The sequence below is a fragment of the Ogataea angusta genome (genome assembly GCF_019207475.1).
Source record: "Ogataea angusta isolate 61-244 chromosome Unknown 61-244_NODE_12_length_299177_cov_91.812086, whole genome shotgun sequence".
Taxonomy (NCBI): domain Eukaryota; kingdom Fungi; phylum Ascomycota; class Pichiomycetes; order Pichiales; family Pichiaceae; genus Ogataea; species Ogataea angusta.
In genome coordinates, this window is record NW_025065226.1 from 118791 (window position 1) to 145569 (window position 26779).

A 26779-nucleotide genomic window follows, 5' to 3' on the forward strand; every position below is an offset into this window, starting at 1 on the left:
CAGAGGGTGCCACGAGCGCTCTTTTGAACGTCAGGGGCTGTGATCGGTCCAAGAATATGGATGATACTCTTCTTTCCCCCTTGTTCACCAATGTGTCCTACAATGGCGATGAGGGAATTTTGAACATGTCCATTGTCATGGACTCGCTGGGATATATTGTGGACGTGAACGAAACCACAAACACCTACACAACGCTCCATGTCCGGCTCAAATACGTTGGCGATGTGATATACGACGAGTACTTGAGACTGTGCAATTACTCCAGGGTGCTCCGTGCGGACGGAGAAGAGCCTGCCAGCACGACGGCCTCACAGCAGTCCTCCTCCACCGACCACAGCTCGCTAATAAACCATTCCACGGGCGTGCCAGACATGTCCGATATGATTCAAAAAAGAGACGTCTCGATGGACAGGTATTTCCCGCAGCTGCTGGACCGCTCGGAGAAACTCTACGACTCGTGTCCGATATACGACGGAGACAAGGTCGTGGTGGACTTGGCGCTCTATATCGGCTACCACTCTCCTTTTGGAACGTACACGCTGGACGTCACTGTCACTGACTCGGACGCCAACCACACGGTGATTGGCTGTTCTCTGGCCACGTTCAGTACCGTGCAGAAACGCTCGCTGCAGGACTTCATGGTGGTGTTCACGGCATTGCTGCTGTCGCTGATTATTCTCTCGAACATCCTTGGGTACCAGCTTTCGCCGTACATTGACACGCAAAACCCGTTCCTGTACAAGGCGGCGTCCATCTGCAACGCGCCGCTGCTCAACCAACTCTCGCCGAGCTATGCTGACTACCTGGTCTACATTCAGTTTATCCACTTCATGGCCGGCCTAAACCTCGAATTCCCAGGTTTTTTCCAGCCCCTCATGACCTCGCAGCGTTGGGCAGGCGTCATGGACGTGCTGCACAACCACGCCGCCAGGGGCGTCGACGGTGTGTATGAGTCCATGTGGATGGGCGGGCTCAAGCGACTTCTGGGCTCTGGCTTCGGCAAAGACGACTTGCCCCTAATATGGTCGTCGTTCCTGATTACAGCCCTAATCTACATCTCGATTGCGTGCGTCATCGACCATGGAATTTGCTCGCTGGTTCTGCTGCTGAAACCCAAGGACACCCGCCCCTCCTTCGCCCGCTACACGAGACTCTCGTTCCTGATTGTCATAGGAAACATACTTGCCGCCTTCATAGGCTACATCGCCACGCCGTTCCTCATCTACTCGTTTTTCGTGCTCTGTGCTCCACACACACATCTCTACGGACAGCCCGAGATTCAGAGCAACCCGCGCTGGGTCACGGCCACCGCCTCGCTTCTTCTGGCCCTCTACTTCCTGCTCCAGATATACTATGTGGTGCGGTTCGTCCTATTTAAACGGGGTCGCGACATGCTTTACAAATCGATCAATGTGATTTTGATCTGGCAATGGGCCTACGTGCATCTGAAAACCTCTGCTCTGTGGTTTGTTGCCGTCAGTTTCCTCGAAAACTTTGTCTTCAGCTTTGCTGTCGGCGCGCTGCAATTCAGCGGAGTCATCCAGGTAATTGTGATTATCTGCTCGGAACTGATCCTTCTGTGCATCATGCTGTTCTGGGAGCCATACTACTCCAACACGGGAACGAACAGGACTAGGATATCGCTGGGCGTCGTCAAGCTTATCATCGCGTTTTTGCACATCGCATTTATCGACGAACTCAATGGCAGCGAGAAAGTGAGGACCAGAGTTGCGTGGTCAGTTCTGTTCATTGAGCTCGTGACTCTCGTGCTCGTTTTCTTGATCCCCACGCTCTACAACTTCTACACCACCTTCAAAATGTATATCAAGTACAGAAAGGGGAAGAAGGGAACCGATATTCCGGACTACATCGAGCACGGCAATCTCATTGAGGTCCCGTTGCTGCCCGACAACCACAGCCTGGCGTCATTCGACGAGTCCTTCAACAACTGGACGTTTGAGTCGCCGGCGCTGTTCCGAACCACCTCGGCAACGCAGTCCGTGAACTCGAAAAATTTAGAGCTCACTGACCACCGCGTGGTACCTTCTGTGACGACAGGCCCGTCTACGGAACGTATGCACAAATCGGACTTGGCCTTTAGAGAGGCAGATCTATATTATAATTCGTTCAGAGTTCTTGAACCCGACCCAGAGGTGATGAAGCTCTGGCAGGAAAGAGAAAGAAAGCTGCACCGAGCTGCGTCGATGGATTTCGAGAAGAAAGAGGGCAAGGGACTCGAGAAAAAAGGTGCTTCTAAGGGATTCGAGGTGATGCGGCCACGGCCGCGGATGAAAATTCTTGCACAGCGCACCACCACCTCCAGCAGCTCGAGCATAATGACGGAGACATCGCAGCACCAGGCCGCCAGCGGCTCGAAAAAAGACTAGTTTTTCTGCTTCTTGTTCTTCTGTGTGTCTGCCTCGGCCTTGCGTTTAAGCACGTTCTTCAGCAGCTTCGAGTCGTCAATGCGCTCGTATTTCTCTGGGAAGTTGTTCCGCACGTTGCGCAAGCAGTTCACCTCGCATCTCAGCACGATGGAAGCCAGCTCTGCGCGGTCGAAGTCTCTATAACTGGCCGGAATCTCATAGTCCTGGGCGGCGCCGTATTGGGCAATGCGTCCCTCGACGCATTTATTGAGATTCTCGACGCACTTGTTGGTTATGATCTTTTTCTCCACCAGCTGGAACGACTTCAAAATGCATCTGTTGATAAACGACTCCAATTCGGACCGCGTTCTCGCAAGTTTCTTGGCCCATTTTGGGTCCGTCTCAAAACTCTCATAGCAGGTCGTCAGGATCTGAATCAATAGCAAGAGCTCAGGCAGCACGTCCGCATCGGCAAACACCTCGTACGCGTCCAAAACAATACCCCCTTCCTGGTCTTCCAGGCTTTCGTCCAAGTACTCGGACTCGCTGATCAGCTCAGCAGTCTTGTCGAAGAGCGTTTCTCTAATTTTGCTGTCCAGCGACGAGATATAATTGTTCACAAACGTTTGTTTGATCACCGTCAAAGGCAGCTCAGCAAACTCGTACTTGGAAGCAGGAAGCTCCACATATCCATACTTGCGCAAAATTTCAGAGTTAGGCAACTCACCATAGATGTTATATATCTGCTCTCCTTTTTGGATGTCCTTAGTAGCGGTCATGACCAGCGCGTCGTTTTCATAGCTCAAATTCGCATTCACCAAATTGGTATTTGAGTTGAGAGTATCTGCAAGAGGAACCATCGATTTCAAATACCCGTCGTATTTGATGCATTCCTGCTCTATTTCGTCGATTTCCTCGTCCTCCTCCTCACCGTCCTCGGGATCATCCCCAGGTTCGTCCTCAGGATCGTCGACATCAAACGAATAGCTCATGATTATGCTTGCCACCACATGGAATCGGTCTAATGTTAAATACTCCACCAACTTCTTGCTACCCAAACGCAAGCAATACTCGGGCACAAGCTTGGAATGCATCTGTTCGGCCTGTTCACGTCCTATCCTTTGCAAAACGTTGGATGGTTTCAATTTCTCGAGCTCTTCGGACGACCAGAACATTAAGGAGTTGAATTTTTCAGGCAGAACTGCCAAGTAGGAGCTCCACTGAGACTCCTCTCCCAGCATCATCTCGTATGCCAGACACAGAATCAGGGCCTCCCATTGGTTCAAAGTCTCCAGCACTTCTTGATTTCCCAGCTTGAGCTTGCCCAGGGCCGCTGTACGAATATTCAGTATATGGTCTCTGGCCAGACGGAACAGAACCGTGTCTTTCTGGATGTCATTGCGTGCTCGCAAACCGCGTCCCTCGTGCGAATTTCTCAGGTCTGCAATCTCAATGTCATCGCTGATGTAGTCGTAATGTCTATGAAGCCAGCTATCGAATGCGGCGGTGCTGGTAGCAAAGGAGTCCATTGTGAATAAAATTATTTTTCTTGAATTATTTTTTTTTTGTCTCCGTGCAAGGATGAGCGGTATTTTTTCTAGAAAAGACCAATCTACATTTATAAGTAGGAACAGTTTTCTTGCATCAACCAACATGTCTGCCGAAGAATACAAAACACAGGGAAACGCCGCTTTTTCTGCCAAGGATTACGACAAGGCCATTGAGTACTTTACCAAGGCGATCGAGGTGTCGTCTACTCCTAATCACGTTCTCTACTCGAACAGATCTGCCTGCTATGCGTCGTTGAAGAAATACGAGGAGGCTCTTAAAGACGCCCAAGAGTGTGTTAAAATCAACCCTTCATGGGCTAAAGGGTACAGCCGTGTTGCTGCAGCAGAGTTCGGGCTTGAGAGACTCGACGACGCCAAGAAGTCGTACGAAAAGGCCTTAGAGCTTGATCCAAGCAATGCAATGGCAAAAAGCGGTCTCGAGGCCGTTTCCGACGCCCAGCAGGCACGGAGCGACCCAACCATGGGAATGCGCAAGATATTCTCTGATCCAGGCCTGATCGAGAAACTCAAGACTAATCCAAAGACCGCCGAGCTAATGAAAGACCCATCTCTCGTGGAAAAGGTGAAAAAACTGCAGACCAACCCTGCTGGCCTGAGCACCGAGATGTTCACCGACCAGAGACTGATGACGGTTTTGGCAACCATTTTGGGAATTGACCTCGGCGCAGCTCCTCCAGACCCTACCCAAGCGTCGTCGGACAACGACGTTGAGATGAAGGACGCGGAGCCAGCAAAACCAGCAGAGCCAGCCAAAAAGAGCGAGCCAGAGCCAAAGGCGGAGGAGCCCGTGGACGACTCGAAGGCCCAGGCCGACAAGTACAAAGCAGAGGCCAACACGCTGTACAAGCAGAAAAAGTTCGACGAAGCAATCGAGCTGTATAATAAGGCATGGGAAACCCACAAGGACATCACCTACCTGAACAACCGTGCCGCTGCAGAATACGAAAAGGGCGATTACGATACAGCTATACAGACCTGTCTGAAGGCCGTGGACGAGGGAAGAGACATGCGTGCCGACTACAAGCTGGTTGCCAAGTCGTTTGCGAGAATCGGAAACTCGTACTTGAAGAAAGACGACCTCAAGAAAGCCTGTGAGTACTTTGAGAAGTCGCTGACCGAGCACAGAACGCCAGAAGTCCTGAACAAGCTGAGAAGCACCGAGAAGGAGGTTAAGAAGAGAGAGGCCGAGGCGTACATCGACAAGGATCTAGCCGAGAAGGCCAGAGTGGAAGGAAAAGAGTACTTCAGTGCCGGCGACTGGCCGAACGCCGTGAAAGCGTACACAGAGATGATCAAGAGAGACCCGTCCGACGTGAGAGGCTACTCGAACAGAGCTGCTGCTCTGGCCAAGCTCATGTCGTTCCCAGACGCCATCCGAGACTGCGAGACGGCCATCAAGCTGGATCCAGGCTTCATCAGAGCGTACATCCGCAAGGCCAACGCCGAGCTGGCCATCAAGGAGTACAGAAAGTGTCTTGACACACTGACTGCTGCCAGAGAGGCAGAGGTGAAGAACAAGTCGACGGCCAACCTGAACGAGATCGACTCGCTTTACCAAAAGGCCATGGCGCAGAGGTTCGCTCCGTTGGAGGGAGAGACGTACGAGGAGACCATGGCGCGGATCCAGAAAGATCCCGAGGTCGTCCAGATTCTGAGCGACCCGGTGATGCAGACGATTCTGCAGCAGGCCCAGAACAACCCGGCCGCCTTGCAGGAGCACATGAAGAACCCAGACGTCAGCCGCAAGATCATGACACTGATGGCTGCCGGAATCATCAGAACTCGTTAAATAGGTTTAATGAAGTAGTGCACGCCCCAGTTCCGGGAGTAAAAAAATAGTGGAGTCGCAGCAATAAAAAATACCGACACAGATGTCTGAAACGGAAGACCACCACCACCACCAGCACGCGGCGGGACCGGCCAATCGGATTGGCAAGTACCAGATCGTCAAGAACCTGGGCGAGGGCTCGTTTGGCAAGGTGAAGCTGGCGTACCACACGGGCACCGGCCAGCGAGTGGCCCTCAAGATGATCAACAGAAAGACCCTGTCGAAATCCGACATGCAGGGCCGAATTGAGCGGGAGATTTCGTATCTGCGGCTGTTGAGACACCCGCACATCATCAAGCTGTATGACGTGATCAAAAGCAAGGACGAGATCATCATGGTGATCGAGTACGCGGGCAAAGAGCTGTTCGATTACATCATCCAGCACGGGCGGATGAAGGAGGACGAAGCGAGACGGTTTTTCCAGCAGATCATCGCCGCCGTCGACTACTGCCACCGCCACAAGATCGTCCACAGAGACCTCAAGCCGGAGAACTTGCTGCTGGACGACCAGCTGAACGTGAAAATTGCAGATTTCGGTCTTAGTAACATCATGACAGACGGCAATTTCCTCAAGACCAGCTGCGGGTCGCCTAACTACGCCGCCCCAGAGGTCATTTCCGGCAAACTGTACGCGGGGCCCGAGGTGGACGTCTGGTCATGTGGAGTGATTTTGTACGTGATGCTGTGCGGTCGTCTGCCTTTTGACGATGAGCTGATTCCTGCTCTTTTCAAAAAAATTAGCAACGGCGTGTACACGCTGCCGCACGACCTGTCGCCCGGCGCCAAGAACCTGCTCACCAAGATGCTCGTTGTGAACCCGCTCAACAGAATCACCATCAAGGAGATCATGGAGGACGAGTGGTTCAAGGTGGGCCTGCCGGAGTATCTGCTGAACGACATCGTTGCGGAGAAAAAGGTGAGTCCCGACGACGTGAGCGAGGACGTGGTGAACGCATTGGCCATTGCCATGGGCTACTCGCGCGAGGAGATTATCGACGCCATCAAGATAGGCAGAATCCCAGAGACAGAGGAGATCCTCGACAGCTACCAACTAATGAAGAGCAACAAGAAGCTCGTGGAGGATATCAACAAACAGGACAAGCTGCAAACGGCTGCGAACGACCCGAGCCACCCGAGATGGCGCACGCCGACAAACATAGACTACCCAAAGCCCGACAATGCAACCAACTACAACCCGAGCTCGACCATCGCCATTCTGCCCTCGTCGCTGCCGCAGATCCACAGAGCGTCGATGGTGCAGCTGCACCCCGAGCTCGCGTCGATCCAGCCCATCAGCACCAAAAAGTCGAAGACAAGATGGCATTTTGGCATCCGTTCCAGATCGTATCCGCTCGACGTGATGGGCGAGATCTACAGGGCCCTGAAAAATCTGGGCGCGGAGTGGGTGCGGCCGTCCGAGGAGGAGCTCTGGACGATCAAGGTGCGCTGGAGATACGCCGTGGCCGACAGCGAGCAGGACGCCGACCTCATGAAGATGCAGATCCAGCTCTTCCAGCTCGAGCCAAACAACTATCTGGTGGACTTCAAATTCGACGGCTGGGAGTCCAAGAACCCGGCGAAACCCGGCCCGGCCGACCAGGAGCTGCAGGACTCGGACGAGATCTCGTCGTTCAGCGCGTACCCGTTCCTGCATCTCGCCACCCGGCTCATCATGGAGCTGGCCGTCAACAGCCAGGGCTAGCTCTCGGTGCGAGGTGTGGCAAAAATATGATTTGACATTAGAATAAAAATAAAGGAAGATAAGTACAGGAATAAATCACGCAGCAACGAGCTTAAGCACTGCAATTTGCCGCTGTGTTTAATTATGTCGAATTTGCAATCCAGCAGGCACAATTCGGCACACTCGGCGGGGGTATCGATGGACTCTGGTGGCACCACGCTGTCTCCCACCACTACCGTGGGGCCCACCCCGTTCACGGGCGAAGGCCTGGTGCACACGGTTAGTGCCAGCGACCAGGATAGAAAGCCCCAGACGTCGTATCTGTATCCATTGAGCAAGTCGAAAACGCACCAGGGTTCCGGCACGTACGAGGGCCAGACAGGCAACGCCAGGACTGTGCCTACTTACAAGACGGTCCATCTGGACAACGTGATAGACGAGTTCAAGCCCCTGGACCCGAAGACGGTGTTGCAGATGGAGAAGAAGCCGCATCTGGCGAAAAACAACAGCTCTGTGCCTTTCCGGACGACCGCAAATTATAAACGCAGAGTGTCTTTCGATACGGTGAATCTTCAGATTGCGGATAACGACGATTACTATGGCGACGACGATTACGACGACGTGGGACTGCAGCAGGGCAGAGACCGCTGGAGCCGGCGCGAGCAGCTGCTCAGCTCTGGAGGCTGGGGGCCAATCAGCGGCAGCGAGCCGTCGCCCGGCTCGAGCTATCTGGCTTCACGGGGCCGATCTCCGCATCGAGACATCTCGCCGCACCAGGGCCTGCGTGCCAACTCGTCCGAGCGCAGTTTGTCTCCGGGGAATCCGTTTATGAAGCGGATGGGGTCCGTTTCGCCCATAAGAAATATTAGCATTGCTGGAGCCCTGACTTCCAGACAGTACCCTACAAGTCCCATTATCACGCACGACGCATGCACATTAACCAAGAAGCACAAAGATTTCGACAAGCTGTATTTGCACCAGCTGGGCTCCAAAAGACCGCTGCTCCCAGACAGAAACATCATGTGCTACATATCTGGCCGCAAACATACGTGGGTGGCTCTGGACTGGTGCTGCAACCAACTGTTGGAAGATGGCGACAGCATGGTCGTGACGGCGTCCATCAACCCGAGCTCGCGCTCGCTGTTTGCGCGCCGTCTTTCGTCCAGCTCCAACCAGAGCAGAGACGCCAGCGAGGAGTATATCCGGAACTCGCCCGAGTACGCCAAGGTGGTGACCGAGAACATCATGAAGTACATCATGGCGATTCTGGACCCCAACAAGGTCCTCAAGATTACGATCGAGCTTGCCGTCGGAGGCACCAAGGACGTGCTGAAAGACATGTACTCGCTGTATCTGCCGTCGCTGGTGGTAGTTGCTGCTAAGCCGACCAAGGCGGCGTCGACGCGGTCGTGGGTCACGTCGCGGGTGACCGACCGGCTCGTGAAGAATTTCCACGTTCCCGTCGTGATCGTGCCGTCGCTGAACATGGATCTGTTCGAGGCCAAGCTATTTGCTGTTCTGAACAAGCGCATGGACGAACTGCACCACAACTACGACGACCCGAATTTCGTGGCAGAGCTGGAGAATGTGGGCTCGTACAAGTTGAGCGACCACGAGTCGGCAATCGCCGCGCAGAAGGAGATGGAGGAGCAGAACACAGACTCGCCGGCGGGCGAGCTCAAACGACTGCAACGCTTGACCAACTTGAAGATATACCAGGAACTTTCCGACATTTTGAAGCGCCCAGACGACAAAGACAAGTACAAGGACTGGCTCAAGGTCGTCTCTGCTGCTGCGTACAACTACGGCGTGAATCTTGCAGAGAGCGCAAAGAGCGGAGGTGAGAGCGCCAAGCTGGTGCGCACGCTGACGGGAGCTCCCGACCCAACATACGGCCGGGCGCGGTCGATGCTTCTGGACACCGACCCTAGTCCGACGCCGAAGTCTCCGCAAGGAGGCAAAATCCCGGCCATCCAAATAAACTCGTCTGGTGGCTATAGCGGGCCTCGTCAACAGACGTCTCTCAAGTTCGACATCAGCCACCCTAAATATTATTCTCAGGACAACGGCATGTCTTGGAAAATGGACCCGTTGCGTCCGACCGTGTCGACGCCGCCGCTGCATCCGCAGAAGTCGTCTGACTCGGGCGAAAAGGAGAAAAGAGGCTTTTTCAGAAGTCTTTTCAGGAGAAAATAGCTAGCTACTTACGATAGGACCTTTTGTATTTAGACCGTTTGAAGGACTTGCTTTTACCGTGGAACTCCCGTTGTCGGTCCTCGTTTCTGTCGTCGTGCACGCGCTGCACTCTGCGCTCGTCCCGCTCTCTGTAGGTGTCTTTCTTCTCCTGCTCGCTCTCGATCATTTTTTGCCACAGCTCGTGGACAAAGTCCAGCGTTTTCTCGTCCAGCATCGGGTTCAGCTGCAAACACAGGTCCTTCGGGCTTATTCTCTCGTCAAAGACGAGATTGTTGATGAATTCGACGATTATGTCGTCGTCGGGAACGAGTTCGTTCATCTTGTGCTCGATGTACGATTCGAGCGCACGCCGGTCGACCTTGGCGTAATCGACGTCTCTGTTGAACAGTTTCGGAAAATTGAACTCCTTCAGGTCTTTCTCTCGCCGCCTGTCCAGCTCGCTCTCGTTTATCGGCCGCGTTCTGAACATGGCCTCATCAAGTTTGGAAATTTTTCAGATAAGATTAAAAAATCCACAATGCACTGCAATTTACTGAGAAATAATATTTCCTGGACATTATGGTTTTTTGTTGCGACTGGATATCCAACTGGGTCCAGCCGCGAGAGGTAAGCACACGCGATTGCAGAGCCGCTAACGCCAGTACTACCAGCTCGATGTGGCCCTTTTGGGTCTGAGGAGCGCCGGCAAAAGCAGTCTCGTCGACGTCCTCAAAAACAACACCTTCCGAACCGACACGCTGCCCACGCTGCGAAAAACCACCACCACGTTCCGCGTGCACTCGCCGATCACGTCCCCGCCGACGTCGGCCCAAATGTCCACCGAAACAACGCCCTTGCTGGACGCAAACACCAGACAACCCGCCCCTCCAAGCAAGCTCCTGCTGAAAATCCACGATCCCAGCGGACAACACAAGCTGCAGCACGTGTGGACCGACATCATCGCCAGCCCGCAAATAAGCCTTGTGATTTTCCTCATAGACATCTCAGACACACTCACCATAGAACAAGCAAGGACGAAGCTCCACGAAATAATTCTGTACAACAACGAGCACCGGAAGCTGCCAATGATCGTCATATGCAACAAAACCGACCTGGTGGCCGATTACCGCTACTTTGTGGCCAACAAGAAGACAAAGAACCTCAAGCTGAAGAAACCGATCCTCGGCTCCAACGAGGACGTCATGCTGGACTATCTCGGTCTCGAGTACCACGACACCAAACTCCTCCTCGACGGCCACACAGAGCTACTGTTTGAGTTCAAGCTGCGGCTCGTGAGCCTCAAGAGCGCGCACACAAGCCTGCAACACGACCTCGTGTCGTTGCTGACCAAGAGATGACGTAATGCAACTTTTTGCAATACGCGAGGTTGACGGTGCCATGTGATTGCGGGCCCAGCAAGTTTGCAGAAAATAATTTGTGAGCTCTTTTCATGGAGTCTATGGTAAATAACCTGTGGTCGTCGTGGGACACGTTGTCGCAGGCCACGGCCAGCACGGGCGGCGACGTGGACGCTGCCTCGGTGGCCTCGAAACAGAGTCCTCAGGAGTCCAAGATGGCGGCCAGCAGCATGATCTGGTCGTCCTTTTCGGAGCCGCAGAAGACGCCGCCCGCCAAACGGGCGTCCAGCTCGTTCTTTGACGACATCTTTGCCTCGTCCAAAGACCATTCGACCACGCTGACCGATAAAATGTTTGAGCGATTTCTGTCAATGGCTCTGCCTACCACCACTACTCAGGATGGGGAGGAATTGCAGTCGATTTTAGAGAGAATAGAGATGCAGAAGTCGCGGCCACAGCTGAGTCTGAATGTGATGAGCAAGAACGCGATCCAGCTCCTGTCTCGGTTGTCTGTTCCGTTTGTGCTGATTGACCAGGTGATCATTATTTTCAGCTGGTCCAAGCCTCTTTATACACTGACGTTTTTGAATGTCGCCACGCTGCTGATCCTGAAGCCGATCCTGCTGTTGAGCCTGCCGTTTTTCTACACGTGTTTCGAGATCATTGTTCCCGCCTATATGAAAAGACACCCGCCCGACAAACACACCATTCTCCAGAACAGGAACCCGATCCCAGCAGAGGGGCCGTCCGTTTCGCACGTCGACGTGCCGCGGCCGGTTCCTGAGCTGAGTCGCGAGTTTGTTCTCAACTCCACAGACCTGCAAAACCACATGCTACTTTACGTTATGACCTATGACTTTGTGACGTCGCTGATTGTCAAATATCTCTACTTCAAGGACGAGAACATCACCATTTTTATTTTCGTCTGTTTGTTGACCAGCGGTACTCTGCTGACCTTGTTTGGCGCACAGGTGCTGTCCACAATGTTGCCCTTCATCAAGGTCGCGTTGTCGGTAGGTCTGTGGGCTGCCACCATCGCCATGCACCCCGACTACCGGTCCACTCTGCTGGACATGCTCTACTCGGAGGATACCCGTTTGCGGCTTTTGATGATGTCGAACCGTCTGGAGCTGTGGCTCAACAAGGAGCTGAACCTGCGCGAGCAGAAGGAGGTGAAGGAGGCGGAGATCTTTGAGCTCCAGCATCTGGACCCTGAAACGCACAACTGGCAGCTCATCTGCTTCTCGTCCGACCCGTATCCGGCCAACTCGCACGCGCGACTCAACAATCTGCTGCTCGTGGGCACACTGCACCTGAGTCAGGTCAAGCCGCCCGAAGGATGGAAGTTTGTGGATGTGGAGACGGCAGTCAACACCAGAAGTGTCGATGGCTGGCTGCTGGACCTGACTCCCGAGGGCTGGATCAAAGAAAACTTCTTGAACGAGACCATGGACATTGACGAGGACGAGAAGTGGTGCTACGATCTCGTGACCAAGTTCTCGTACCAGGCGGGACTGACCACCAACGAAAAAAAAACCAGAGGGGAGGTGAGAAGACGGCGCTGGATTAGGTACTGTGTTCGGGATATTTGGGACGAAGACGACCAGACGGAGGAGAAGGCGTCGCACAGGCGCAACAAGAGCGTGGAGTCGGCGAACAACCTGCATCCGGTGAAATCGATCGACTCTGTGGACGGATAAATGATGTACTTTTATGAATTATGAATGCATGTTTCGGGTTGTAATCTTCGACGGTATGGCGGGCTTGTTGTTTGTTTGGTCGTCCAGTCCGGTCATGTTCTTGTACGAGTCGTCGCTCATGGCTATGGCGAGCTGGTGGTTGTCCTGGTTGTACGCCAAAGCGACTATACTCATTTCGAAGTTGGCGTACTGCTTGACTCTTTTTTTGGTTTTGTAGTCCCACAGACAGATCGACCTATCGGATCCTGCTGTGAAGAAACGCGACTCGGTGTCGAAAAATTCCAGACAATTCACCGGGTTCACAAGATCAACGCTTTCGTTCTCGATCACAAGCTTCTGACGGTGGCATTTAAATGCATAATTATTTTCTGCGTCCTCGAAGAGATCCAGCGAGACCTTGCCCTCGATCGAGCTTTGCAGAAACCCGCGGCCGTTCGGCAGAAATCTGACCTTGCTCGTCTGGAACCGAAACCCGTTTTCCATGCTGCTCACCGGCCGGTCCAGTTTTCGGAAGTCATACACGTGGATCTGTCTGTTGGACATGCCCACAATAAATCTGTCTGTTTGCTGGTGGACGTCCATCGCGTAGACTTTGCCCGGAAGATCCACCACCGACGACTGTTCGAGCACGCGCGGGTCGGCAAGCTGCACCGTCTTGTCCCATGAACCAGAGATAATCAGGTTTCTTTTCGAATGGCTCTCCACGCACTGCACGGGCAGATTGTGGGCGATGGAGGTGCTGGAAACTTTTCGCGAGCGCAGATCAAGCTTCTGTACCGTGCCGTTTGCCAGGGAGGAGTATACACCGGTGTCCAGGAACGTGGTATCAAGGATAGGCGCGTCGAGGGCGATCTGCTCGACCTTCTGCGACGCGTCGATCAGAGACAGCGATCCGTCGAGCGACGACGCGACAAGCTGGTCGGGCGCGTACCGCAACGACGTGAGCACGTCGGGCGACACAGAAATGGCTGCTTGTTAGTAGAATGCAAAAACTCACGTACTGTACTCGTTCATATATAAGTAAGTAATGTCTGGGGTTGAGAAAAATACTTGTGGCACGGCAATGTGGCACAGCACAATACTCGGAGTGCCGGTCCGGAGGCTGCGCTAATTAGGGCCTAGCAGTGCGGAATCCTCCGTCAATCTGGCAGCTGCCACGGCGGTCCCCGCTGGAAATAGAAGTTTTCATGCTTGTCCCACAAGGCACCGAGCCCGGCTGTATTCATCTCCGTCTGTGGTCAGTCGTGCGCCGCTTGGCGCAAGCAACGGTTGCTGGACTTTCCAGGGCCTAACAGCTGAAAATGTGCAACCAGACCAAGCTCAGCAATGAGCAGCATCAAACCAAAGCCTTCTCCCAGCGCCGTTTGAAAACGCCGTTTTCAGCCCAGTGCGATTCTGTATCTAATCTCTCAATTTTTCACCGTTTTCGGCCTCCATATCTGCAGCTTTTTTTTTTTTTTTGCAGCACAGAAAAAATATATATGCATTCAGGCCCGCCTGCGCACCTGAAAGACTGAACCATGTATTTTTTCGAGACACCCACCAAAAAGAGAGTCGCCCAGGTGGCATGCGCCGTGATCTGGTGTCTTTTTGGAGCGGGTCCGATCTTTGGTTTCGCCGCCCTCAAGCCCATTCTCGTCGACCAGGGAGTCTACGAGGACGCATGCGACCTGAGCTCGCAAGATTACCTAACGGAGGGCTTCATACCGAACTGCACAGAACAGGACCTTAAATTGAACATGATGTTCACCACCGGCGCGGTTCTGACCAACGTCAGTGCGCTTTTGATTGGCAGAACGCTGGACCTGTATGGCCCTAGAGTTTGCGGACTGATAGGCGCAACGTCCATGCTGTTCGCCTCTCTTGTGTTTATCTACTCCAAATCTATCACGTGGTTCGACCCGTACCTGGTGGGATACGCGGCAATGGCGCTGGGCGGCCCGTTTTCGTTTATCTCGAGCTTCCAGCTGTCCAACGCATTTCCTGAAAAATCCGGATTGATTCTTGCGCTTTTGACCGGAGCCTTCGACACTTCCTCGGCCGTGTTTCTGGTGTACAAATTCGCCTACACCAGGTGGCCGGACGCCTTGAAAATCGAAACGTTCTACAAGATGTACCTTGTGGTCCCGCTCTTTATCGCTCTGGCGGAGATCTTCATCATGCCAAACGAGTCTTATCTGACTCCACCAGTCGACCTTATTCCAAACCCTACCGAGGAACAACAGCGGCTGGCCGTGGCTCTGGAGCGTGAGGACTCGCTGCACGAGGTGAACGAAAACACGCATCTTCTGGCCGTCCAAGGCGCAGCCAAGAGAAGGTCCTCGCTCGGAGAGGCATACAGATCGGCGTACGTGGAGGAGGAGCTCGAAGAAGTCACCACGCCAACGCCAAACTCCGTCTTCGGTATCCTGCACGGCTACCCCTCGTCGTACCAGTTCAGAACATACTGGTTCCTGCTGATTTGTCTTTTTGCAACCATCCAGATGCTCCGACTAAATTATTTTGTTGCAACCGTTAATTCGCAGTACACATTTTTGCTTGGCTCGTACGAGAAATCCGCCAAACTGAACAAAATCTTTGACATTGCGCTGCCGCTCGGCGGTGTGTTGTCAATCCCTGTGATTGGCCGCATTCTGGACGGCTGCTCCACCTCGCTGGTCATGTTTATTCTGCTTGCAGTGTCCATTTTGATCGGCGTGCTCAACTGCATCAAGAACTCGTTTGCTGCCGGAGTCGTCAACGTCCTCATCTTCGTGTGCTACAGACCGTTCTTCTACACCTCCATATCGGACTACTGCGCCAAAGTGTTTGGTTTCGAGACCTTTGGAACGGTCTACGGCTCCGTCATGACCATCTCTGGTATCTTCAACTTCCTGCAGTCTCCATTAGACAGACTCACGCACACGGTGTTCAAGATGAACCCTATTCCGCTGAACCTGCTGCTGCTTCTGATCACGCTTGTCATCGGCGGCACCCACGTGCTATACGTTCATGTGCAGAGCAAAGCCTACAACAAAAAAAGAAGAGCACACAACCTAGGACGTTAGTATATAAATTTCCACGGCTGTGCAGTGCGACCAGCTGTGCCCGGTAATAAACACAGAAAATTTTCTTCATTACAAAAACATAATATGACATCTTCGAAGATCTGTATACCGTTCATGTGGTATACTGATTCAAAGCGATGTCTAGATCAACGTCCAAGGAGAATTCTCTTGCATTGGCAAGCGTACATGGAATCGCATCTATGGTTTCGTGGCTGGTTCGTTGGCACATCTGCGTAGACTTCAGTCGACAGGGTCAATCTTGAGCTTGTCGAGTTTCTTGATCAGCGAGTCGCTCGGCGTCACGCTCTCGATGAAATCGTGCACCCGCAGCGGCCGCATCACTATCTGTTCTTTCGGATTGATTGGTTTGCCGTCTTTCACGTTGTTTCTAATGAACTCTCTGGTGGAATTAATCGCTGCATTGCGACAAAGCTCCTTGAGATCCGACCCGCTCAGGCCGTCTGTTATTTGCACGAGTTTGTCTAGCTCGAAATCGTAATCCACATTGTCCAGTAATTTCTCCAATATCTTGTGCCGTTGCTCTGCGTTCGGCATATTAATAGGGAATCGTTTAGGCATTCGTCTCATGAATGCCGAGTCGATATCGTCAGGCCGGTTGGTGGCTCCCAAAATGAGGATTCTTCCCGACGACGTGAGCCCGTCCCAAAGCGTCATGAATTCGGCTTTCAGTGTTGCTGTGATCTCGTGGTCCATCGAGTTTCTTTCGCGCAAAAACGAGTCAATCTCATCAATGAATATGATACATGGCTGTAACTTGTTTGCGAGCGAAAACAGCGCGTCTACCAGCTTATTGGACTCACCGTACCATTTATCCATGATTGTAGACATCCTGATAGATATGAAGTTTGCTCTTGATTTGGACGCCAAAGCTTTGGCCAGCATCGTTTTCCCGCACCCCGGAGGTCCGTATAGTAGAACGCCCTTGGGCGCTTGCAACAGGGTGGAGTATTGGGTGAACAGATCGGGACATGTTAACGGAAGAATCACAGACTCTTGCAGATCGCTGATGATATTATCGAGGCCTCCGATGTCTTCGAAAGAGACACCTATTTCGTCTGGAGGGATTACACTGTTGAGGATCACCTTTTCGTACTCAGAGAGCTCAAGATTGAGGCCCGGATTCGCACGCTTTAGCTTTTCAAGGGACAGCTTGGCCTTCTTCTTAGTTTCTTTCGATGTCCGTGCCGGCCCTTCCTCTCCCAGAATATGTGTGAGAAGATAGAATATGGAAAGGGAGGCCCCAACAAAGAAGACCGCATCCGTGAGAAGCTTTGGATCGATTTTCTTGAACATGCTCAGGATGAATATTGTTAAAAGCGTTTGCCACTTTAAAGTACAGCCATCAAAAAAAATATTCAAAAAAAAATATTTAGTCAAGATGGGTAAGAGAGATCGGCACGGGGTGAATATCCCTGGCGCTTTGATGGATCAGATCCGCGAAAGCGGCCGATACGACCACGATGAGCGTTTCAAACGACAAAAGAGGAAGGTCAGTCGAAGGGAAAGACGGAAGGAGCAGAGAGAACAGAAGAAGAGGAAGCGAGGGGGAGACAAGGAGGAAAGGGCGATTATGGATAGATTGAAGAACGTCAAGGGCGTTAGGGATACAAAGAATGGAGGTAGAAAGCAGGTGAAAAATGGTCCGCTCAAAATTGTGAAGGAAGATGAGCTGGAAGCTGACGATAGTGATTTGAACGAAAGTGAAGAAGAAGAGTACGAAGAATTCACAGGGTTTGACGACGACGAAGAGGATGAGGAGCAAGAGCCTGACAATGATACTGATGACTCACTTGATGACGAGCAGAAAGACGTGATGGCCCAGCTAATGAAATTGAAAGGAGCTAAAAAGGGCAACGACGTGAAGATAGTCAAGGAGGACGAGTTACATGATGAGATCGATGAATTGGACGGGGAAACGTCCGATGAGGAGGAATTTGACGAGTCGGAAGATGAGTCGCACACAGAATCAGAGATTTTTCCCGATTCAGCAACGTTTCCCAGAGCATTTGATAAAACAGACGACGATCTTGAATACTACGCAAACAAGCTTGGAATCAAGAAAAACAGCAAGCTGAAGAAGACCGATGAGCACGACATCATTGGAGGACTTTTAGACGGCTTGGATTTCGATGGCTCAGCATCTGAAGCCGAGGACTCCACCACCGAATCTCTGGACGAGGAGGACAGAGAGCTCTTGAAAGAGATGGGCGATTTGGAGACATCCGAAAGCGAGTCGGAATCAGAGACTGGTCCTTCTGTGCGCGAGAACCCTTACGTTCCTCCAGTTCCTGCTGGAAAGTATGTTCCTCCGGCCCTGCGTCGTAAGATGCTCGAAAATGACGATAGTGAAGAGATTCAAAAAGTTATTCGTTCTGTCAAGGGCCCCTTCAACAAGCTGTCCGAGGCAAATTTCTTGACAGTCGTCAATGACCTGAATGCATTGTATACAGAGAATTCGCGCCAAATCGTCAACGAAGCTATAATCAAGGTGGTTTTTCAATCGGTGCTGGTATCTACGCCGATGCTCGATAGCTTTCTTGTTCTTTATGCTGCAGTCATTGTTGCTCTATACCGTTTGCAGGGAGTGGGGTTTGGCGCGTATGCCATCCAGACGCTGGTGGAAAAAGTTTGCGATTATATCAAGACAGAAAGCTCCAACAAGGAGGCATCGAACTTGGTTGCGCTGATTGCATTTTGCTACGAATTGAATCTGCTTTCTTCCAGATTGATGTATGACGTGATTGGACAGAAGCTGATTGAGAGTCCTACAGAATTCAAGACAGAGCTTCTGCTAAAATTGATCCGATCCTGCGGTGCAAAGCTTCGCTCGGATGATCCTAGCTCGCTAAAGGAAATTGTTCTGATTTTGAACAAGAATGTTGGCTCGGACATGAGCACCAGGTCGAAGTTTTTGGTGGAGACCGTTTCTAACTTGAAGAACAACAAGCTCAAGCATCTTGAAAACGAAGCAACCTCGGGACTGGTGACTAGACTGAAAAAACAGCTGGGAAGAATAAGGAGTGCCGATCCCATCAAAGTGACCTTGAGCGATATAGAGGATATCAACGAAAAAGGTAAATGGTGGCTTGTCGGCTCTGCTTGGAAAGGAGAAGAGAAAAAGGTCGAAGAGTCTACAAAGACTGTGACCGATGCGCTGGATAAGTCTGAGCCAAACTGGCTGGAGCTGGCCAAACAGCATAGAATGAACACGGACATCAGACGTGCCATTTTCATATCCATCATGTCCGCCAGCGATTACATGGATGCGTATGTCAAACTAGAGAAATTACGGCTGAAGAAGACCCAACAACGTGAAATTCCAAGAATTCTGATGCATTGTGCCTCCATCGAGACCGTTTTCAATCCGTATTACGCTTTTGTCGCCAAAAAGCTTTGCGAAGACCATGCTATGAGAAAGACGTTCCAGTTCAACTTATGGGATTTGCTCAAAGAACTAGAAGGAGAAGAATACGAAGGATTCGAAGACACGGAGGACGAAGATCAAAAACTGAAGAAAACATTGAACCTTGGAAGACTGTTCGGCACTCTTGTTGGTGAAGGGTCGCTACCTCTTAACGTCTTGCGTACTATCAATTTCCTCACAGCTAACGAAGATACGAAATTGTTTGTGGAGATTTTTATGATTAGTTTCTTTGACAGCGTTGGAAAGCTGTCAGAGCAGAAAATCTTTGGTGCCGGGGACAAAAAGCACAAGACGGAAGACATGAGATACAACGACAAAACGATGGTGGAGCGGATTGATAAATGCAAGGAACAGCCCACGTTACTCAGAGGGTTGCAATACTTTTTACAACATAAGGTTAGAGATAGCAGCTTTATTAAAGGAAAAAAGCAGCGGTCAAGAGTCCATTGGGGAGTCGACTCCATGTGCGATATCGTAGGAGAATTCCTTGCCTAGATAAGATAGCTTAGCGGAATAATAAATGCGAATTAATTGGAGAAAGAATGTGAGATCTGGAACCTTTTCTCCTCGTGCTCGTCAACTGGGTACCAAAAGCTCCAGAACCAGTCTAGAAACCTGTATCTCATAGTGGAGAAGGTAGATAGTTGACATGAGGTTGGAGGATTGGAGTCAATTTTCTTGGAAACGAATAGTGGCTTTGTGACTCTGAACAATTTACGGAAAACATTGCATCGTGATTTAGGTTCCTTGAGGCGTTGGAAGTCAGACGTGTCGAAGACCACAGTGCTTAGAGAGCTGGAACAGGTACTGGATTTCGGAGAGTCCACTTCTCTGCAACACTCGAAGATCTGCACCCAGTCCGGATTTTTTTGTTTCTCATATTTCGCTCTCTCCAGTTGGAGGAAGTACTTGTAGCAATTTGGGTCTGTGACCGGAGAGCACGCAGAGTCGTGGATCACGGTGGCTGGCTCTGAGCTGGCAGACTTCTTGAGGATGCTCAGCTCGCGATCCAAAAGATACTCCCCTCTTTCTGTGCTATCTGCTGGTCTCCATCGCTCGTACATCTCGAGAACGGAATCTAAAAGCTCTCTTGGCGTCCCAGAGAGACGTCGACCGCGTTGGGTTAATGTTTCCAGCTCATCGAGCACCACTCTTGCCGTGAACGATCGCACACAAGTGAAAAAGAACTCGTCCACAGCGGCATTCGAGTGTTTTGGTGGCTCGGCGTCCTTGAGCCAGCTGAAAATGTCGTCATAGCTAGTGCGCGGAATTGTTTCGAGGACTATCTGGATGGTGGAGGTAACTAGCACCAATCCGTCGGGATGTGTTTGCGGGAAATTTGGTATTCTGGTCCAGAAAGAGGATAGCAGTCCAAGAGTGAGATCTGGGCTGATCAGCTCGGTGCCTCCGTTGCGACTATGAGAGTAGAACGTGTTGTAGAACCAGCAAATAACGTCGCATGAGCTTTCAAGGATGCTTTTACTGGTGTCGCTCACGTAGCTATCCAGGCCTGGAACCACCAGCTTATCAAGTACCTCTGCTAGACGGGGGAACACTGTCTGGAGAAACGCCGGCGACTCCTCGTTCAGCTTGAGCTGCTCCTTGAACTGCACAAGTGCAAGTCCCAGATCGTCATAGGGAAGCTCCAAGAGCAACGTGTCCAGCTGGGAACGGTTCATGGTATAGCAATAAAATAGCGGAATAATTTAATGTTCTAATTGGGGAGACAATTATTTGTAGCCCATAAGAGGATCTCAGAGGATACCGGTTTCCTTTACAGTGTCACGTGATATTATTTTGGGCTGGGGGCCCTTCTAAAATTTTTCAGAAAATTCAGCCGGGAAATAACTTCATCTAGCTTTAAAAAGCCTAACGTTGTAACAGAAACGAAATGGGAGCTAACAAGGACAAGAAGGCCGAATATTTCTCCAAGCTCAAGCAGCTGCTTGAGGAGTACAAGTCTGTCTTCATCGTTGGTGTCGACAACGTCTCTTCTCAGCAAATGCACGAGATTAGAAAGGCTCTTAGACAAGATGCCGTCGTTCTTATGGGTAAGAACACCATGGTGAGAAGAGCCCTGAGAGGATTCATTGCCGAGAACCCAGACTACGAAAAGCTTATGCCTTTCGTCAGAGGTAACGTCGGATTTGTTTTCACCAACTCTGATCTGAAGACCATCAGAAACGTTATCTTGGAGAACAAGGTTGCTGCTCCAGCCAGAGCCGGTGCCATTGCCCCAGCCGATGTGTTTGTTCCAGCTGGTAACACTGGTATGGAGCCAGGTAAGACCTCCTTCTTCCAGGCTTTGGGTGTTCCAACCAAGATTGCCAGAGGTACCATTGAGATTACCACTGACGTTAAGATCTTGACCAAGGACCAGAAGGTCGGACCTTCCGAAGCTGCTCTCTTGAACATGCTGAACATCTCGCCTTTCACGTACGGTTTGACCGTTGTGCAAGTCTACGACGACGGCCAGGTGTTCCCATCGTCCATTCTGGACATCACCGATGAGGAGTTGGTCGGCCACTTTGTCTCTGCCATCTCCACCATCACCCAGATCTCGCTGGCTGCTGGCTACCCAACCATCCCAGCTGTGTCCCACCAGATCATCAACAACTACAAGAACATCCTTGCTCTTTCCGTTGCTACTGATTACACTTTCGAGGGATCTGAGGCTATCAAGGACAGAATTGCCAACCCAGACGCTTATGCTGCTGCCGCTCCAGCCGCTGCTGCTTCCTCTGCCCCAGCCGAGGAGGCCACTGCTGCTGCTGCCGAGGAGGAGGAGGAGTCTGACGACGACATGGGATTCGACTTGTTCGGTTAGTGTTAGGTAATAATACATCTCTGTTGCCCAATTTTTTTCCTAATGGTTTTTCGGTATTTTTTACCCGGCTCTGAAACGGAGGTGGGTTTTTCCCAGCCAATAATTTTAAGTGGAGAAGATACATATTAACAAGCGTGATACGCCGGCTAGCTGTTGCGTGAATTTAGCATTCCAGTCCTGCCTACTGTTTGATTCAGACCAATTCGCCTCCAAGCTAAGCATATCAGCTCTTTCTTCTCCATCTACGCCATCATGCTGCCAATTGTCCAGAGAAGACTCCAGTCCACAGTGGCGACTCCCGTCAAGAGATCCAACACCTCGCTCAGAGGCGTGCTGCTGGGCTTCTTTGCCGGCGTGTCCATAACCGGATTCGGTGCATACTACTATCTACTCGACGAGTACAAGTCCTCGTCCAATGCTGTCGTTTCTGACGTCCTGCTTCTCCAGAAAAGCATCAGAAAGCTCGAGAGCCATGTGCGCACGCTCGAGGACAACCTGGCCAAGAAATAGCTCATCCTCTTTGCTCTCCTTACTTCTTCTTATGTATACATATGAGATCAATGAATTCACCGAACATTCCTTGCGTAAACCTTTTTCACAGCCTTAAAACTTTTCCATGTCTGAGACGATCCGGCGATGTCCGTATTTCTTGCCCCACAAGGGCCGGCCGTGCGGTGTGCAGCTTCGCAGCGACACGCAGTACTGCTACAACCACCTGCCGCAGGGCGAGCTGTTTTCTAAGACCAAAAACGGGAAAACCGTCACCAGAGTCCCGTGTCCTCTGGACCCGTCGCACACTGTCTGGTCCGACAAGCTGGGCCGCCATCTCAAAACGTGCAACACGCTCAGAAAGAAGCTGGAGTTTGAATCCAACGTGGGCAAATTCCCGTGGCTGGTGGTCGATTTCAACGTCCAGGGAGAATCTGCGCTGGAAAATAGTCCGCTGGACTACGCCGAGTTTGCAGCCTTCGTGCGCCAGTTCAGCGACGCTTACAAACAGTTGTACTCTGCGGACCTCGAAATGAGCCAGATCGACTACAAATACGGGCTCGAAGAGCGGATGAACGAGCTCAGTAACCGCAAGCACGTGACGCAGCAGGCGTCGCTGATCGGCCACATGGCGCACGCAAACCTGCTCAGCGACGGCGCTGTCTACGTTGAGTTTGGCTGCGGCCGCGGCGAGTTTGCCAGGTATCTTCTGCGAGCCCTGGATACTGATCCGGGCATGGTAGCAGGCGACAAACAGGTACTGCTGATCGACAGACAGTCGCCACGGATGAAGTTCGACACTAAGATGAAAGAAGAGCACGCTAGGGGTGCAGTCTGTGTCACCCGGCTCAAAACAGACATCAAGGACCTGGACCTGGCGACGGCAGTCAGGAGTCTAGAGAATCCGGGCAAGGTGGTCGGCTTCTCGAAGCATCTGTGTGGAACCGCGACAGATCTCACGTTGCGGTGTCTGCTGAACGCTCAGCGAGATCCCGAGTTCCAGTTCTCTGGCTTTTTGGTGGCCATGTGCTGTCGCCACGCTTGTAAATATAACTGGCTGCTCGAGGAATCCCGGGCCTACCTAAAGGAGAACTTTGGCATTGGACAGCAGGAGTTTGTTTACTTGTCCAAGATGGCTTGCTGGGCCACGAGCGGGGTGCGGCCGGGAATGAGCGAGAACGACGGAGCAGATCATTTTACGGGGCTTAATCTGAAACAGAGGACAGAGATCGGGCTCCAGGCCAGACGAGCGATCGACGAAAGCCGTGTCTACGCGATGCAGCAGCGCGGATTATCCACAAAATTGTTCAACTATGTGAGTCCAGACGTCAGCATGGAAAATAGCTGCATGTTGATAAAAAATATATAATAGTGATTAGCAAATTTGCTACCATATTTTTTTTTTCATGCTCTCCGGCCAGCACGCTTTTATCACCGGCGGGTCCCAGGGGCTGGGCTACGCAATTGCACGCAAATTGGGCTCTAACGGGTGCCAGGTGACTCTCCTGTCACGGAACTTCGAGAAACTCCAGCGCAAAGTGGAAGAACTCAACGAGACTTATCCGCATCCTCGAAAACACGATTGCGTAGCATACGATCTAAAAGACCCTAGCGGCCTCGAGTCGATAGTGAAAAACCACGAAGGCCTCAAAACAGCCAACATCCTCGTCAATTGCGCCGGCATCCCGCAGTCCAGCTTGCTCATGTCGACGCCGAGCCAGGAAATCCAGGACATCATCAATGTCAACCTCGTGTCTCCGCTGATCTTGTGCAAGCTATTTGCCAGAAGCATGATGCGTCTGCAAAATCCAAACATAGTCAACATCTCCTCAGTGCTGGCCAGAGACTGTTCGCGAGGAACCGCAGCATACAGCGTCTCGAAAAGCGGTCTCAACAAACTGACCCAGACGCTGGCCTTCGAAATGAAGTCCAAGAAAGTGCGAGTGAACGCAATCATGCCGGGACTGATGCCGGAGACAGACATTGGGAAAAAAGTCACCAAGGGGACGGTCAAGTCGTCGCGTCTCACGTGCGACGACGTGGCCGAAAAGGTGCTATCGCTGATTGTTGATCCGGAACTGACAGGAGAGTGCGTTGCAGTTGAGTAGCTGAAACTTTTGCTTTACGTAAGCTAATCCTCCTCCATGCGGTGATGAAAATTTTTTTTTTCACGTTTCTAATTATCCCTGCTTCCTTAATATGATTATTTTCAAAGACGTGATTTCCGGTGACGAGCTGCTATCTGACGCTTACGACATCAAGGAGGTTGATGGAGCCATCTACGAGGCCGACTGCCAGATGGTGCAAATCAAGGCTGGCGCCGACATCGATATCGGTGCCAACCCATCTGCTGAAGATGGTGGTGAGGACCTGGACGACGGTGTTGAGACCGTTAACAACGTTGTCTACTCTTTCAGACTGCAACAGACCCAGTTCGACAAGAAATCGTTCCTGACCTACATCAAGGGCTACATGAAGAAGGTCAAGGCCCACCTTTCTGAGACTGCTCCAGACCAGGTCGAGGCCTTTGAAAAGGGTGCTACTTCCTACGTCAAGAAGGTTGTTGGTTCTTTCAACGACTGGGAGTTCTTTACCGGTGAGTCCATGGACCCAGACGGAATGATTGTCCTGCTCAACTACAGAGAGGACGGTGTCACTCCATTTGTTGCTATCTGGAAGCACGGTGTCAAGGAGGAGAAGATCTAAGTAAGTTGCTAATAAAATCTCATCATCCCGAGATGCTATGTAGGTAAGATTCCATGTCCTGTTTCGAGCAGGACGGGTGGTCGAGCTGCCAAGTCAGCAGTTTGGCGTTCACGTCCGACAGCCATGGGCCTGGTTTTCTATTCAGAGCAGCTGCCACCTCCTTGCCATTTAGCAGGAGTTTGGTGTTGTGCACGTCCTGGAGGTTCTGAGACTCGACATAGTCGGCGAACCTGGCGCCGTTGTCGATGAGTGTGTGTATATTCTGTGAATCTTTGAAAATGGAGACAATCATGTTGGTGAGCAGCATGAGTCGCCATTCCTCTCTGTACGGTATAAGCAGTGTCGTTGCCAGCTCCGACCGTGCGATGTTGTTCCAGTGGAGATATGTTGAGTTGTATTTTTCGAGCGTGGAGCAGCACAGTCCAACCAGGTCTCTTATCTTGAGCTGCATCCTCAGAGCTTCCTGGACCACCTGGCTCGGCACTGGAACGCTGTGCTTGCCCAGAACCATTTTCTCGTCCCTCCACGGATAAAGAATCAGGTTCAAAAATAGCGACTGTTTGCTGATATCTGAGGAGTAGACGGTAGCCAGTAGTCTGCTCAGAGTTTCGTTTTTGTTCAGCTCCTGCTCAACAGAGTCGTATTTCTGCACCAGTTCCTTCAAGGATGTTTTCATTGCCTCGTTTCCGGCCTCGTGGCCGGGCTGCTCGCACTCAAACAGCTGGTAGAAGCCCACGTCCTCGATCAGCCGCAGCCCGTACACCGGGTTCTTGCCCATGATGATTTTCTTGAACTCCACGTTGATGCGCTCTCTGCTGATCTTCTCCCTCAGTTTCTGCTTTATCTCGTCCTCGCGCATGGCAGCCAGCGCCAGCTCGTCGATGCGGAAGTTGTAAGTCGACGCAAACCTGATGAGTCGCAAACACCTGAGCGGGTCGTCCAGAAACGTTTTGCGCGGATCCAGCGGCGTGCGCAGGACGCCATCGCGCAGGTCCTGCAGCCCGCGGCCCGTGAAGTCCTCGACCTGGCCCGTGGTCAGGTTGTAGAAGAGTGAGTTCAGCGTCGCGTCTCGACGGAAAGCGTCCTCCTCGGCGGTTCCGACCTCGATTTCAGGGATCCTCGAGTCCTCGGCGTACTTCTCAGACCGCAAATTGACGAAATCGATCGAGAACCCAAACAGTTTCGTCGTGCAAGTCTCCAGATGCTTGGACTTCTCCGGATTCTTTTCTATCTTGTAAACGCCGCTGTTGACCGACTGGCCGCCGTTCTGCGCCTTTATATATTCCTGCAATTGCGTCACAAACTCGACTCCCGACAGATGGTCGATGCCAATGTCGATATCGTGCGACTCGCGGCCCAGAAGCTTGTCTCTGACCCACCCCCCGGTGATTCGAAGCTCCAGAGGCTGCTGCGTGGCAGACGTCTTGTGCTCGTTGAAGTACCGCGTGTACTCGTTCAGAAGGTTGACAATCTGTGTCTCAACTTTGTTGAGCTGGATCTGCGGAACGGACGAGCTCATTTGACGCAGCACTTGCAATGTCCGAAACATAAAAATATATTATTTTTTCAGGCTGTGAATTTTCTTT

The 26779-nt window shown here is 51.7% G+C and overlaps 21 protein-coding genes across 21 annotated transcripts; 15 read left to right on the forward strand and 6 right to left on the reverse strand.

Annotated features, from left to right (window-relative positions):
* Positions 1-56: 56 nt before the first annotated feature.
* On the forward strand, positions 57-1197 carry KL928_005035 (uncharacterized protein; the record flags this gene model as incomplete). The annotated part of the gene is made up of 2 exons (XM_043205800.1): positions 57-935; positions 1174-1197. The coding sequence occupies 2 exons, from the start codon at positions 57-59 to the stop codon at positions 1195-1197; spliced, it is 903 nt and encodes a 300-aa protein (XP_043057622.1).
* A 389-nt stretch (positions 1198-1586) lies between these two features.
* Positions 1587-2337, forward strand: KL928_005036 (uncharacterized protein; the record flags this gene model as incomplete). Its single annotated transcript, XM_043205801.1, has 2 exons — positions 1587-2200; positions 2307-2337. The coding sequence occupies 2 exons, from the start codon at positions 1587-1589 to the stop codon at positions 2335-2337; spliced, it is 645 nt and encodes a 214-aa protein (XP_043057623.1).
* A 46-nt stretch (positions 2338-2383) lies between these two features.
* On the reverse strand, positions 2384-3895 carry KL928_005037 (uncharacterized protein; the record flags this gene model as incomplete). Its single annotated transcript, XM_043205802.1, has 1 exon — positions 2384-3895. The coding sequence occupies one exon, from the start codon at positions 3893-3895 to the stop codon at positions 2384-2386; it is 1512 nt and encodes a 503-aa protein (XP_043057624.1).
* A 124-nt stretch (positions 3896-4019) lies between these two features.
* Positions 4020-5726, forward strand: KL928_005038 (uncharacterized protein; the record flags this gene model as incomplete). The annotated part of the gene is made up of 1 exon (XM_043205803.1): positions 4020-5726. One exon carries the CDS (start codon positions 4020-4022, stop codon positions 5724-5726), a length of 1707 nt encoding a protein of 568 aa, XP_043057625.1.
* Positions 5727-5808: 82 nt separating this feature from the next.
* KL928_005039 (uncharacterized protein) lies at positions 5809-7467 on the forward strand (the record flags this gene model as incomplete). Its single annotated transcript, XM_043205804.1, has 1 exon — positions 5809-7467. One exon carries the CDS (start codon positions 5809-5811, stop codon positions 7465-7467), a length of 1659 nt encoding a protein of 552 aa, XP_043057626.1.
* A 123-nt stretch (positions 7468-7590) lies between these two features.
* On the forward strand, positions 7591-9642 carry KL928_005040 (uncharacterized protein; the record flags this gene model as incomplete). The annotated part of the gene is made up of 1 exon (XM_043205806.1): positions 7591-9642. The coding sequence occupies one exon, from the start codon at positions 7591-7593 to the stop codon at positions 9640-9642; it is 2052 nt and encodes a 683-aa protein (XP_043057627.1).
* Positions 9643-9646: 4 nt separating this feature from the next.
* On the reverse strand, positions 9647-10111 carry KL928_005041 (uncharacterized protein; the record flags this gene model as incomplete). The annotated part of the gene is made up of 1 exon (XM_043205807.1): positions 9647-10111. The coding sequence occupies one exon, from the start codon at positions 10109-10111 to the stop codon at positions 9647-9649; it is 465 nt and encodes a 154-aa protein (XP_043057628.1).
* An 89-nt stretch (positions 10112-10200) lies between these two features.
* KL928_005042 (uncharacterized protein) lies at positions 10201-10897 on the forward strand (the record flags this gene model as incomplete). The annotated part of the gene is made up of 2 exons (XM_043205808.1): positions 10201-10248; positions 10322-10897. 2 exons carry the CDS (start codon positions 10201-10203, stop codon positions 10895-10897), a joined length of 624 nt encoding a protein of 207 aa, XP_043057629.1.
* A 174-nt stretch (positions 10898-11071) lies between these two features.
* On the forward strand, positions 11072-12679 carry KL928_005043 (uncharacterized protein; the record flags this gene model as incomplete). The annotated part of the gene is made up of 1 exon (XM_043205809.1): positions 11072-12679. One exon carries the CDS (start codon positions 11072-11074, stop codon positions 12677-12679), a length of 1608 nt encoding a protein of 535 aa, XP_043057630.1.
* An 18-nt stretch (positions 12680-12697) lies between these two features.
* On the reverse strand, positions 12698-13261 carry KL928_005044 (uncharacterized protein; the record flags this gene model as incomplete). Its single annotated transcript, XM_043205810.1, has 1 exon — positions 12698-13261. The coding sequence occupies one exon, from the start codon at positions 13259-13261 to the stop codon at positions 12698-12700; it is 564 nt and encodes a 187-aa protein (XP_043057631.1).
* A 111-nt stretch (positions 13262-13372) lies between these two features.
* KL928_005045 (uncharacterized protein) lies at positions 13373-14009 on the forward strand (the record flags this gene model as incomplete). Its single annotated transcript, XM_043205811.1, has 2 exons — positions 13373-13619; positions 13795-14009. The coding sequence occupies 2 exons, from the start codon at positions 13373-13375 to the stop codon at positions 14007-14009; spliced, it is 462 nt and encodes a 153-aa protein (XP_043057632.1).
* Positions 14010-14199: 190 nt separating this feature from the next.
* Positions 14200-15726, forward strand: KL928_005046 (uncharacterized protein; the record flags this gene model as incomplete). The annotated part of the gene is made up of 1 exon (XM_043205812.1): positions 14200-15726. One exon carries the CDS (start codon positions 14200-14202, stop codon positions 15724-15726), a length of 1527 nt encoding a protein of 508 aa, XP_043057633.1.
* Positions 15727-15966: 240 nt separating this feature from the next.
* On the reverse strand, positions 15967-17040 carry KL928_005047 (uncharacterized protein; the record flags this gene model as incomplete). The annotated part of the gene is made up of 1 exon (XM_043205813.1): positions 15967-17040. One exon carries the CDS (start codon positions 17038-17040, stop codon positions 15967-15969), a length of 1074 nt encoding a protein of 357 aa, XP_043057634.1.
* Positions 17041-17125: 85 nt separating this feature from the next.
* On the forward strand, positions 17126-19666 carry KL928_005048 (uncharacterized protein; the record flags this gene model as incomplete). Its single annotated transcript, XM_043205814.1, has 1 exon — positions 17126-19666. One exon carries the CDS (start codon positions 17126-17128, stop codon positions 19664-19666), a length of 2541 nt encoding a protein of 846 aa, XP_043057635.1.
* Positions 19667-19698: 32 nt separating this feature from the next.
* Positions 19699-20850, reverse strand: KL928_005049 (uncharacterized protein; the record flags this gene model as incomplete). The annotated part of the gene is made up of 1 exon (XM_043205815.1): positions 19699-20850. The coding sequence occupies one exon, from the start codon at positions 20848-20850 to the stop codon at positions 19699-19701; it is 1152 nt and encodes a 383-aa protein (XP_043057636.1).
* Positions 20851-21062: 212 nt separating this feature from the next.
* KL928_005050 (uncharacterized protein) lies at positions 21063-21998 on the forward strand (the record flags this gene model as incomplete). Its single annotated transcript, XM_043205817.1, has 1 exon — positions 21063-21998. One exon carries the CDS (start codon positions 21063-21065, stop codon positions 21996-21998), a length of 936 nt encoding a protein of 311 aa, XP_043057637.1.
* Positions 21999-22250: 252 nt separating this feature from the next.
* On the forward strand, positions 22251-22508 carry KL928_005051 (uncharacterized protein; the record flags this gene model as incomplete). The annotated part of the gene is made up of 1 exon (XM_043205818.1): positions 22251-22508. The coding sequence occupies one exon, from the start codon at positions 22251-22253 to the stop codon at positions 22506-22508; it is 258 nt and encodes an 85-aa protein (XP_043057638.1).
* A 106-nt stretch (positions 22509-22614) lies between these two features.
* KL928_005052 (uncharacterized protein) lies at positions 22615-23856 on the forward strand (the record flags this gene model as incomplete). Its single annotated transcript, XM_043205819.1, has 1 exon — positions 22615-23856. One exon carries the CDS (start codon positions 22615-22617, stop codon positions 23854-23856), a length of 1242 nt encoding a protein of 413 aa, XP_043057639.1.
* A 37-nt stretch (positions 23857-23893) lies between these two features.
* On the forward strand, positions 23894-24595 carry KL928_005053 (uncharacterized protein; the record flags this gene model as incomplete). Its single annotated transcript, XM_043205820.1, has 1 exon — positions 23894-24595. The coding sequence occupies one exon, from the start codon at positions 23894-23896 to the stop codon at positions 24593-24595; it is 702 nt and encodes a 233-aa protein (XP_043057640.1).
* A 91-nt stretch (positions 24596-24686) lies between these two features.
* KL928_005054 (uncharacterized protein) lies at positions 24687-25193 on the forward strand (the record flags this gene model as incomplete). The annotated part of the gene is made up of 1 exon (XM_043205821.1): positions 24687-25193. One exon carries the CDS (start codon positions 24687-24689, stop codon positions 25191-25193), a length of 507 nt encoding a protein of 168 aa, XP_043057641.1.
* A 22-nt stretch (positions 25194-25215) lies between these two features.
* Positions 25216-26742, reverse strand: KL928_005055 (uncharacterized protein; the record flags this gene model as incomplete). Its single annotated transcript, XM_043205822.1, has 1 exon — positions 25216-26742. The coding sequence occupies one exon, from the start codon at positions 26740-26742 to the stop codon at positions 25216-25218; it is 1527 nt and encodes a 508-aa protein (XP_043057642.1).
* Between the last annotated feature and the right edge of the window lie 37 nt (positions 26743-26779).